Here is a 13134-nt window from a genome sequence, read left to right as displayed (position 1 = left end):
TAACAGGCAGCTCCCATTCCATTGTTCCTGAAGTATACATAAGGTGTGGAGTTTTGTGGACAAGTTTTTCACAGACTAATCAAGTTTTCAGGATTTGAGTTCTGGGTGACTCAAGCCATAAATTCAGATCATAGATTATACCTGTTAATTTTGGATCAGTCACTGTTGCTTGAGGTTTGTTCAACCTGGTCAGGTGAGCATTGCAGCTATCTTAAGTCAATATTTTTCTTTTAAAGCAATTTTAGTCCATCAAAGATCCATCAAAGAAATGAAGGTGGCATAAAATCAATTGTGGTGAAAAACAGAATCCGAACACTATCAAGTGAATGTGTCTGGTTCCATCTGGAAGCCAAAAGCTGCTTTTGAAATGAGCCAAATAATTTGACTACAATTTGTTCTATTTTAAAAAGAACAGTAAAGGGCAAGAAAAGATGGCGGGTTTGGGTAAGCAAATACGGGTTGAATTTTTCAAACATAAACACGGTATCCCATATAAAACTGGCTTGCCTGAAGGCAATGACGATGTTAGGTGAGTCCTCCTGACCTGGCAAACCGCGATTATGTTGATTCGAAGGGACTTCCCATTTATCCCAGCTTTTGTAACAAGAAATATTATAACATACAAAATGGACTAATTCTGACTGCCAGAACTGCCTGTTTCCGTGCTTCTGTTCCTCGTCACTTCCATTGTTTCAACATCTCATTGCTGCCTTTTTCTACCTCTTGACTTGTCTATTCCAATACACGCTGACTTGCCTTGCAAATTCTACCATGCATCTGATGCCTCCATTAAACTCTGTACCCAAAAATCTTGCACCCCTTTCACTCATCTGCCATGTGCTTAGTGACCCACACTGGCTTCCAAATTAGTGATGTCAATTTGGCCATCTTTTTAAACCCTTTGAATGTCTCAACGTTTTCTTGTAATTAGGTGTGTCTGAACAATCCCAACCGTGGCTGTGCCACAGTTGGTGGATGTGCCTTTTTTTTATTAATGACTTGAAAAGCACAATATAAACATGAATGGCTGCACTCTTGAAGGTTGCATCTTTCAAAAGAAATGTTAAACCAAGGTCACATTTCCCTGCTGGTGGATGAAAATGGCATCACGACAAAGATATAATGTCTGAGTTCTCAGACCTGGCCACTCTTTATCACTCAATTAACATCACAAAACCAGAATTCATTTGGTTATTATCACATTACTTTTTTTTTGCTGGACCTTGCTGTGTGTAAATTGGTTGCTCTTTTTATAACACTGTGTGTGACAGTGTCCACACTCTTTTTAAAGGAAAAGATATTTGGGCCATCAAAAGCTCTTGTTTTAAGTTGTCAAATTGCGCCTTATCCAAAGGAATGCAGCTGTTGTTATTCCCTGGCTCTCAAATTTTCCATGTAACTCTTAACTGGATTTGGTTTTATTCAAAATGATAATTGTTCTTACCAATTAACTCAATGTGAAGCTGAGTCAGGCACAGGAACAAGATTGTTGGTTGATTCTCTTTCAGAGTTTGCTGTTCATAGTTGGGGAGGTGGCTCCAAGCAAGACGAGAAGAGCCAGCTTTATGATGTTTGTGTGGTGAATGATGTGCTAAAAGAGTGTCTCGCTGGCTTTTGTGTGGACAGGATCTGGTGTGTTAAAGTATGTCTGCAACCGTTGTTTTTCTGAAGGTACACATTGACTACATCCAGAAGCAAAAAGAGTGAGGAGGCTTACCTTGGGAGTAGGTCCATGTGTCTGCAAGTCCATTAATCACTGTTCAGAAATATTGAGGTGACTTCAAGATCCTTTGATTATAGCCATTGAGTTTAGATATTTTGCAATTCCTCTGTATGGTGATTGTTTACAGTTTTCAAGAGGAGTTGTTTATTTTGGTTCCTCATTTTAGATTTGTCTGGACTATCTTTGGTTATCACTTGTCAAACTAGCTTTGCTACTTGCGTATTCTGTGATTTTTTTTTCACTGTATCACCTGTAGTTTTCTTTTGTCGTGTTGCCATTTCCAGTTTTTGTGCATTCTCAAGTTTTTAAGTGTCAAATCTTAAATCATGTTCTGATGAAAGATTGTCAACCTGAAACATTAACTCTGTTCCTGTCTCCACTTATGCTATCGGTTCTTAAAAGCATGTCCGCCATAATCTGTTTTATTTCAGTTTTCTATCTTTTTGGACAATGTTTTGCTTGTTCATGCCTTTACAAAATTCTGACAGACTAACAACAGGCAATGGCAGTTGTTGGAACAGGCTGTTCCAATCATTTGAGTGAGCTTTTTTATTTGCAGTTGAGCAGTACAGATTTGAATCATGGATGTTTTATTGTCATAATAGTTATTTTTATTAAACAGGTATCACAAGTGAGACCATTCTGAAGCCAGCAAACATCACCGAGGAGGAAGTGCTCCAGCTGATTGATAAGCTCAACAAGGATGACCAAGTTGATGGTTTGCTTGTACAACTACCACTTCCAGGTGAGAGATTGACACTCAAGTAAGCATTTGTGTTTTATCGGAGTACCTTCAAGTTCTCTTTCCTTAAACAAAAGTGTATTGCTTTTTTCTTGAACTGTTTTTGAGTTGTGTTCAAATCCAATTATTTATCTGAATATCTGGAATATGTAGCTGCCAAATTGATCACAGAAGGAAATGCTTTAAATGAATAAGGATTTTTTTTTTGTTAAAACAAATCTGTTCTTAATCCTTTTAAACTGTTGAGTCAACTTAGATTGCAATTGCAGTAAAATATCATACAGTTAGGACTACATTGAATTTGTCACTTGATTTACAAGGAAGACATTACAGTGCAGCACAACTGAAATCACTTGTCAGGGAAAATATGCCTGAGAGAATTTGGTTTTAAAGCTGCTAAAAATATTTTAGTTGAAGTTGGATGTTGAGAAGGTCCTTGTTATTCAGAAACAGTTTTGGCCACTTAGTTTGAGAGCTCGTTTCTAAATTTTTGGGTTGTCTGCAGCTGGAGTTCCATTCCAAGACTGAGCACTCAAATGTTTGTTATTCTTATCAGTTTGTCTTGTACATCCATTTGAACATTGCATGTAACAAAAAGAGGTTGTTATGTGAGTCTCACATGAAGTAATCTAGCTGAAGATGTTCACAACACAGCTTGAAGCCATCTGCTTAATTGTCAATGTGTAGACTTGTAACCAGATCAGACTAGTACTATCTAGTGTGTGCTGCCTTCTTGCCGCAGCTCTCTGTCTTCCCCTGTTGCAGCTTTGTTCAAAGGTGCAATCATCTTTTCCTTGGTTTTTGTTCCATCCTGTGATTCGGATTTCATGGAAATAATTCGCTCATTTGGAAATGTCTTTTCTCATCCCGACTAGGTATCTGGGGCTCCACTCTGCTCCTACCACTCTGCACCCCCCCACCCCAACCCCAGCCATTTTTGAAATGGAAATCACACATTGTCAAATTGTGCATTTTTGTGGTTTTGCCAAGTTTTCAGCAACTTGTTCGGTCCGCGACGTAACTGCTTTTAAGTATTAACAGCAGCCTTTGTCACTGTCCAATTATGGATTTGGGCACATGTCAAGAAGCAACATAGGCATTGCAGTGGCTACTAAATAATCCCGTGCTCCAGATTTCACAAACATTTTTTTTTGTCAATGTTTCCTCCTCTTCCTGAGAATATTATGAAATGAGATTCTCTGTGTCTTTCTCTGAATAGTTGAATTGGAGCAAACAGACTAACTTGCTCCACTCTCTTATCTTCACCATTTGTTTTCTGGGGGTATAAATTGATTTGAACTCTGAATGACTAAACTGGAAATAGAGGCACTTGGAGCAGATATATTCTTTGTAAGATAGTTTGTTCTGAATTGAAAGTGGGGGGGGTGGTAGCGTGAACAAAAGTTGACAACTTTTTTTTTTGAAAAGAAATTTTTCCTTCAGGGTTCTCAGCCCAGAAACTAATTTGTGACTGAATATCCAAGTATAGCATGTCATGATTGCTAAAATGTGAGTCAAACAAAAACCAAGCAGCAGTCAATCCAGCAATGTATATCTGATAATTTCGGATTGAGATGAGGAATTTCTTCCACCGTTGGGTTGTGAATCCTTTGAGCTCCCAACCCTCCCCTGCAAGAAGTCATGAAAATCATGGCCATTACCTTTTGAGATAAAAAGAGAAAAGGCATTCGGGATGTGGAAGTGTTCAGGGATCTAAGGACATCCGAGGTGGATGATCAGCCATGATAGAATAACTGAAAAGGCTTGAGGGGCTGAACAGCTAACCTCTATTTCCCTTGAATACTGAGGAGCACTTACGATGGCTGTGAATGTCCAAAAATAATAATGGTTGATTCACCTCAGGGGGCCTACTACAAAAGTGGCAGAAATGCTTGCTCATTTTCCTTTGATCATTAAATTTCCCCTCTTGTCCATTGACCATCATTTACTCTTACTGTTCCTCATTTTGATATTTTGCTGGGGAATGCATTGGAGGTTAAGTTTAAAATGGAAACCATTAGGCAGATGAGAATAAGACCTGGACCAGAAGAACTGCTGCTACTTTTGTTTCTTATTTACTGTGCCTGATAGGATTTGAGGATTGGTACTCCACTGTCTTCTGATTTATTAGTATGCTGTTATTTGAATGTCAGCCAGTTATTCAGAAGAGCATTCTCCCTTCTGCTGAAGTGTAAAATACAATAAAACCACCTTTAGTCTTGGAGTATTGTGCTTCAGTTTTTCTCCTGAAACCTGTGATCAAATCACTGTTTTGTTCTGTTATGAGAGTGGTCTGCAAGTATTAAAGTTGTGTTGCATTACAGCATGGTAACAGACCATTTGGACCCAATTGGCTTCTGCTGTGTTCAGCCTCAACATAATATTTTTTTCAATTTTTCATTTCAACCATCTGCATATCTTTCCATTTACTTTCTGCTGCCACTTTTGGTGTTCCCTTTTCAAAATCCAGCAGTCTTGGAAACACTGGTTGAAATGTTCAGACTAACATGCCTGAATTTTGTGCTTAATAAATTGGAACATGGTTAGCATTATAGTCCAGTTGGAATTTTTTTTAATTTAAAAAATACAGTGATGTACACAGGCTCTTTGACTTTAAATGTTGAATCACTTTCTTAGAACACCTCGATGAACGCAAGATCTGTAATGCAGTGTCCCCTACGAAGGATGTGGATGGATTTCATGTGATCAATGTAGGTCGCATGTGTCTTGATCAGAAGTCCATGCTGCCTGCTACACCTTGGGGAGTATGGGAAATAATCCAAAGAACAGGTAATTTTAAAATATTATTGACATGGTTCATAACAAGCATTTACCTCCAACATTCCAAGTTTGTTCTAATGTTTTATATTCCTAAACGTTTCTTTTTAGTTAAAATAGACTGAATGTATAGTGCAGTTTTGAGGTTGACTGCTATTTTAAAATACAGAGATAAACCAAGAGCTCTGTTTAGTGGCTACACTTGAATAGAACAGTGTTCCTGTTTCTTGTTTGACAGAACGTAGATTCTCTTGTCCTAGATCACACAAAACTTGATCATGGTATTAACACAAAAATCAAAAATGTACAATTTTTTTAAGGAGCCTATAGGATATACTTAATAGGACCAGGATACCTCAATTTTAGGTGTGTGCGGGTAGGAGGGTAGACAGATAATTTTGTTAATTCAGCAAACCATCAATGGCTTTTCTAGTCTGCTTGGAACACCAGCTACAGCTAGAACATCTGTTTTATAAAGGTGGAAGGCAGACTTAGTATTCTGGAAGGAGTAATACAGTTTTTAAAATTGGTAGTTACATGGATTTTTTTTTAATCCCGTCGTTGATTGAATGTGGGCATCGCTGTCTGGACCAGTGCTTATTGGCCATCCCAGAGGGCAGTTAAGACTCAACACTTTACATGTGACTCCAGATCCATAGTAGCCTAGACCAGGTAAGGATGGCAGTTTACCTCCCTCCAGGGTGTTTGAGAGCCAGATGGGTTTTTCTGATAATCGACTATAGTTTCATGGTAATCATTTAGACTCCTAATTGCAGGTTTTTATTGCAATCACATACCACAGTCTGCTGCAGTGGGATTTAAGCCTGGGTCGCCAGAACATGACCATGTCTTTTGGCTAACAGTTCAGCAATAATACTGCTAGGTGATTGGCTGCAACCTGATTAGGGGAGGCAGAGCAAAATGCTGTATTCTGCTTTGACAAATGTGTGGTCAATATTGAAGAATAAAAAGTTATGGCAGTTCTCCTGAATAAACAGGATGCCATTTTTCCATACAGGAATCCCAACTCTTGGGAAGAATGTTGTTGTAGCTGGACGGTCAAAAAATGTGGGAATGCCCATTGCTATGCTTCTTCATACTGATGGCGCACATGAGCGGCCTGGTGGTGAGTAAAGAGCATTAAAATTTTAACGGAACTCTCATTTTTGAGCTTCAGTCTCATCTATTTATTCTCTTTAAATCATTGATCAAAATGACCCAAAACTTTGCAAATGTCATCATGATTTACATCATAATTAGTTAAGGTGGATATGTGTGTGTGTGGTGAAAAAGACCTGAATTGCGTGAGCCTGATATGACTTCAGTGAAAGCCTTAAAACTCTGCAGGGGTGTCATATTGATCACAATGTCAACTTTGTTTCACTGCTGAGGTTCTCTCCAAGTATTTGTTTCTATTTCAGATCTCCCACATCTACAGTGCTTTGTTTCAAAACGCCCATTTTGAAAGTCTATATCGAAAGGAAAAAGAAACTCCCATTTTTGGGGCAAAAAAGACTATAAGATTATGCTGCTATTTCATTCTAATTTGACAGCAAGTCCAAGTCTCTTGTGACCGGAAGCTTGTGCTATTGTCCGTTGTATGAATTGCACTTGATAGTAGAAGCTAGTAAATGCCCAACATGCACTGCATTGTTGCAAAGAATCTGTATTTTGCAGTTTGACTCGTTGCAATCAGGCTAAAATTAAACCAAAATACTTTTCTGTATTCGATAAAGGTGGAATAAAGTAACAGAAATATGAAACTTAACAGTAGAATGAAATTAGCAGTAGAAGCATATGCTGACATGGTATGTATGCTTTGTAAAACCAAGACTCTTGATATGCTTTTTTTAAGTGGTTTCTCCTTGTGGGGCAGAATGACTAATGAAATCCCTCAATACCCGAGTCCACTTCTAGCATCAGAGTTTATTGATGTTACACAGTGGGGTGGGGGGAGCAGGGGCACGAACACCTGCGGCAGGGAGGGGAGGGGGTTGGTTCCAGACATTGCTTCATTGAACAAAGGAAAGACATAAGCTCTTCTGCATTTGTTCTCAGCCTGCCCTTTCTACAAATGATTTGCATTACTAATTGTTCAGATACACACCCAATCAGGTTATTCATGTGACAGATCAGTGATGGACAACCTACTGGATACCTCTAGCTATTGGCACAATCCCAGTGTTTACTAGATTTCCCTACCTTTTATCCCTGGGCCACTTAGAATGCATCTTGTTCAATCCAGGTTGTAATGTCCGAGATAACACAGTGCAGAGGACAATTTTGTGCTCCTACGATGCTGCTTGGCCTGCTGTGTTCATCCAGCTCTGCTCTCCGTTACCTCGGATTCTCCAGCATCTGCAGTTCCCATTATCTCTGATACAAGTTGCAATATCTGTTGACTTCTGCATATTGTCATGAATTATCCCTGAAAGTAGTGTCCTTACTGTCTAAGGTTACGTGTCCATTGGAATTTAGTGGAATTTCTTCATGCTTTTAGTTATTTATTTTTATTTTTCTGAAGGAAAATTCTTTATAAATACCAGGCAACAACATGCCAACATGGTAGGAATTGTTTTGATTCTTGTCAACACTGTTGTCCAGCCTCACCTTTTAAAGCAATTTAGGCAGCTCCGACCAGAATGTTTTGAATAAATTTGCCCAAGTATCCCACGATACTGAAGCAATTGAATCGACACAAACACAAACTGGTACCAATGCAAAACAACAGTCCTGACTTTATTAGGACCAAAATTAGAGTGACTTTTATTATTACACATTTGTATCTCTAATCCTGTTTGGCCCCTTAAGCTTACAATACTTCCCAAGTCTCTTGTAGATTTACACAGTCACTCCCTCGCTGGTCTGTCTCTGAGTTGGCGAACCTCTGCGAGCTCTCATGTTGGATTGTCAGCTGATCTCTGCTTCTTGCTGTACTGGTCTTCTCACAGGGCCTCAGAAAATTTGCGAGAGGAGAGAGAGAGAAGTCTGCAGCAGAACCCTGTTTTTATACCTTTTTGGATGATTTTCAGGAACTTTTGATTAGTTCTGGTCAATCAAGGGAGACAGCGAACAGACTCCATCATTTGGATGGCTTGCTACTGTCGGCTTCTTTGTGAAGCAATACCCTGTGCCTTTAAATCTTAGCCCTCCTTTTATTTGTTGGATAAGTTGTTTGGGATATGTCTAGCCAGGATGACTATTGCCTTTTAACATTTTTGAGTCCAGTAACCCATCATCAAAACTCCATGGAAGATAGTTCGGTATCCATGGATGCAATTAGCAATTCATTTGACCTTTTTTGTAGCTGCTAAGTTGTAACAATAAAACTCGGACATGCTCAGGCAGCAAATCATAAAATCCTGCAGGACAGGAAAGGCCCCCGCCTTGCCTCCTTGTCATTGGTCCTTCCACTAAATAATCTGGTTTTGTCACATACAGAACTGAGTATTAAGATTTTATCTCCTGCCCCTTCAGAAGTTAGGAAAGAACCACGTGGTATTGATCATCGCAGCTTTTTTTTTCTTTGAAGCCAGATTTTACTGGGTGGCTCACCTGGAAGTAATTGTGCCTTTTTCATTCTGTTTTTAAGTTCTCTCATTCTAACATTTTGTGCAGAAAGGGGATTTGTTGCTTTGATCACTACTTTGCATAAAGCAGTTGTTATCTTGCAGGGGATGCTACAGTGACTATTTCTCATCGATACACACCAAAAGACCAGCTGAGGGAACATACCAAGCTTGCTGATATTATTGTGGCTGCAGCAGGTGAGCTTCTGTGCTTCAGTCATGTTTGAGACTGTGTGGTTTGAAAGGTAAACTTTAAGGAGAGTTTCTTAACGTTTCAACAAATTGGCAACAAGTAGGTCACTCCCCAGCCTTCCCCCTGATGTGCATGCAGGCAGACATGCACGCCCACTGGCGTGCAAAGACTAAGCTTTGTTATCTGCAAGGTATGTTGTGTTTTGTTTTATTTTTTGGTTCAGGAGCACTCCCTAAAGGAGTATCTAGATTTTTCCATCACCCTGACTGACGTGATTAAGGCAATAAATTTTCAGGTATGAATGCTTGATCTGCCAACTGTCCATTAAATCATTGTCATCTCTCTACTTTCTCAGTGTTGTCCTTTTCTTTGAACCGAGTCCCAAATCTGAACTTCTGTCACCACTTTCCCTCTCCCAAGAAATCAAACAAGATAAATGCCAAATGTTCTTAATGGGTCTGCTTCATCTGTGCAGATAACGGAACACAGAGCAGGGAAAATATGCTTCAGTTCTGTTTGTCTGTGATACTTGAAGTTTGTCAAAACGCTTGTTTCTTTCCCAATGGTTGCATAGTATTGAGGCAGTTCTCATCATGCCTACAATAATATGACAAAACAAATGTATTCTGGTGCTAGGGCGGTGAGAAATCATTCATGTTCTTTGTCATTATTTCTGAAGATGTCCAACTAATATGTTTTTCTCCTGTTTTCTAGCTGACCATGTCACTTCTGCATTTTAGGTTTAGATTTCCCCCAAATTGATCAATTATATCCTTCTGGGATTTTTTTTTCTGCAACTGTTGGGTTCTGTAAATCTGGTGGTTCTTTGTCTTGCAGCAAGGGAGCAATTTCAGTTGTGCAACATTATTTGACTGTGTTTGTTTGAGTGAAACTGATAAACCAATCGTTTGCTTTTAATTGTTGCCAACTCTTAATTTAGGTATGAATTCCCAGTCGTACCAAGTTAAAATATTTACTTTAACATATGTTTAAAAAACAATACTGCAACAGCTCAAGTTCAGGATTCCTGACGTAGCAGAGATTGTATCTGAAAAAACAGGAGTAGCAATAGGCTGTACAGCCACTGCTGTCTGTGTACCATTTAAATAGAACTTCACTCAACTTTCACATCACATTCAGTTTCCTAACCTACCTCAGTATTTTGTTGCCTAAATGTCCAGGGATATACGAACCTTAGTCATAATTATATTGGAATCCACAATCCTCCTTGGATAGAGACACACAAAGATTCATAACCCTCCATATGAACAAACTTCTTGTCATATCAGTCCTAAATGACTAATAGTGTTATCACAGTTCCCTCCAAACTTTCTGAACAAAGATGAAATGCTCATTAAAGGGATAGTCCTTGAAAAAACAAGTTGAAAGAAGTGCGAATGCTGCAAAGCAATTTCATTTGTTGTCTCGGAAAAACAAGATTGCAAACATAATGAATTGTGACTTAATTGGCATTACTTATGCGTTGCAGGTATTCCAAAGCTAATCACAGCTGATATGATTAAAGAAGGAGCTGCAGTCATTGATGTTGGTATCAATCGTATTCAGGACCCAATCACGGGGAAGCCAAAACTTGTTGGTGACGTCGATTTTGAAGGTAAATGGCTTACAGTGAATTATGAAAATAACACATGCAATTTGAACGAGGCACAATTGATGTGAACCTAATAAATTCAGTTCGGGTTCATCTATTGCAGCAGAATATATTCTGTTTGTAGTTTTGTTCGGTGTTTTGGAAGGGACCAGTAGTTTTAAATAAGCACGAGAAGTTGATTATCACGAATTTGACAAGTTGCAATGACAGATTGATCAACCACTGCAGACATGCTATGATCAATTTATGGAGCAGGAGGACTTGAACCTCAATCTTCGGGCCCGAAAGTAAAGACACTACAGTGCTGCTACAGTACATAAGACTGCAGGGTTCTTCATTAGGGCTCAGGGAGAAGTCCCAAGAACAGTTGGATTGCTGCATGCAGTTAGAAATGTAAAGTCTGAGGAGCCATTAGGTACAGCTAAGTGTTTGGGTTGGGCTTTGATAAAGCCCTGGAAACCAAGGGTTCAGAAACCTGTCACTAATTCCTGTTTCGGTGATGGAAATTGAGAGTTGGAAAGTCAACAAGCAGCATAGACTTGGTGTAAATGAACAAGGTAAGAGCTGGGAGCGGCTAGCCAGAGGCGTTGCTGTCACGTCAAGCCCATGTCAACCTTATGACAACTGCTCACCTGAACTAAGGCCTATTCCCCGCCTGTGGACAGGACCAATGTCGTCTACAAGATCCCCTGCAGAGACTGTGAGAAACACCACATCGGACAAACAGGAAGAAAACTAACAACGAGTACACGAATACCAACCAGCTACAAGAAGACACAACCAGTACTCGCTCATCTCAATCCACATGGACGAGGAGAACCACCACTTCGATTGGGACAATGCCTAGCTTGTCCCAGGATCTTGGTAGAGACAGACATGAGCATGCCTAGAAGCATAGCACTCCACGAAGCAGGCTATTAATATGAACTCGATCCTATATACATTCCACTATGAAGGAAAACCAGAAGGGAGGCAATCCATCTCAACGGACCCCAGAGTTTACAATCCAGGCCGAGAAACACACCAACGCTTCATTGGAGGCTGAACTGAGGAACAATGTTGCAGAGGCCTGGGGATCTTTTGTGAAATCTGTGGTATCCATTATGATTGTATCAAGTTGCAGATGTGCTCCATGAGGTTTCTGATCAGTTTCTGTTAAACATGTTGACCTCCAGTTGCTTCTAATTAGATGTTTAACTTTTATGTTGGCTGTTACATGCCACTATGGTGATGTGCTGCAAGTCAGGCCCTGCTATTTTCAGCATTGTAACAAAACTTCATGATCTTAGATTGTTTGTAAAAATGCAGAAATGCCCAGTTAACCTGACTTACTGCCCAAGGTTAACAACACACTATATTCTGTACTTCACAACAATTAATACTTGCATAAAGACTATCTACTTGTAATGTGAACAATTATGAATTGTCAGCATAGAATTCTCCAAGTTAAAACTAATCCAATTAAACTTGTGCTTAGTGAACAAAAATGCACTCTCAATCAGGGAGAAAAAATATGGGTGGAGGGTAAGTCTGGGAAGGCAGTTTGTGACTTCTGTTTATGGGGGTTTGCTGAAGTGATTGTGCTGCTTTGGTCTGTGTTTTCTGAATATTTGCAAGCACCATGTGGTGACTGGTTTGCAGTTAATGTTTTTATGACTCAGTAAAAGTGAGAGCTTACAACAGGTGTTTTAGGAAAAGTAAACTGGTTTCCTTTTAGGCTTAGTGACTTTTAGTGCAGGAAACAGGAAGTCATCACACATCCACCTTTTTCCCGAATGTTTTCAATTGCCTCCTGAACTAATTACAATTGTTGGTGGGCCTCCATCAATGGTTTCTAAAAAAAAAGGTTCTGAAGAAGGGTCAATGAACCTGAGGCATTGGCTGTGGTTTCTGTCCACGGATGCTGCCAGACCTGCTGAGCTTTTTCAGCGGCCTCTGTTTTTGTTTCTTCGTCGGGAGCGTTTGGACAAGTGACCAATTGTCAATTAGCCAGTTGTTCCTGGCTGAATCTCTACTTTGTAAGTACTTTGGTTTGCAGAAGACTTGGACCATTCTCTACTGTTTGAGACAACACTTCTGTAAACAGTCCTTAATTAGGTGTCAAGTTGCTTGCTTTTCAAAAAGTGCAGCAATCCCTCAACAATCCTTGTTTAAAACCATTGTTCTCCTTTCACCATCAAAAACACGAAACAGAAATGCGTCACTACTATTCCAACATGACACGTAAAAGATTACTGCTGTTTGTTCAAAATTGTGGGATCCCCTGGCTTCTAGGGACTGAACACATAAGTACAGTAGTTACAAGGGCAGGTCAGAGGCTAGGAATATTGTGGCCATTAACTCACCACCTGATTCCCCAAAGTCTGTACTCCATCTACAAGGCACAAGTTGGAGTTTGGCGGAATACTCCCCACTTGCCCAGATGAGTGCAGCTCTAACAGTGCTCAAAATAAAAACAAAACTGATACCATCCAGAACAAAGCAACCTGCTTGATTGGCACTACATCCACGCCCTCC

General features: G+C 39.7%; 1 protein-coding gene across 4 annotated transcripts in view; it reads left to right on the top strand.

The window, feature by feature from the left end:
• The window catches only part of mthfd2 (methylenetetrahydrofolate dehydrogenase (NADP+ dependent) 2, methenyltetrahydrofolate cyclohydrolase), a 30652-nt gene that overhangs the window by 7230 nt on the left and 10288 nt on the right, over window positions 1-13134 (top strand). For all 4 annotated transcript variants that reach the window (XM_048523023.2, XM_048523024.2, XM_059641162.1 and 1 more), the window contains exons 3-7: window positions 2346-2468; window positions 5103-5255; window positions 6262-6369; window positions 8918-9010; window positions 10495-10620. In XM_048523023.2, the coding sequence (XP_048378980.1) occupies window positions 2346-2468; window positions 5103-5255; window positions 6262-6369; window positions 8918-9010; window positions 10495-10620 (603 nt within the window). The remainder of the gene's footprint in view (window positions 1-2345; window positions 2469-5102; window positions 5256-6261; window positions 6370-8917; window positions 9011-10494; window positions 10621-13134) is intronic.

This window comes from Stegostoma tigrinum, chromosome 40 (genome assembly GCF_030684315.1).
Source record: "Stegostoma tigrinum isolate sSteTig4 chromosome 40, sSteTig4.hap1, whole genome shotgun sequence".
NCBI classification, from domain to species: Eukaryota; Metazoa; Chordata; class Chondrichthyes; order Orectolobiformes; family Stegostomatidae; genus Stegostoma; species Stegostoma tigrinum.
This window is presented reverse-complemented; position numbering and strand designations above follow the sequence as displayed.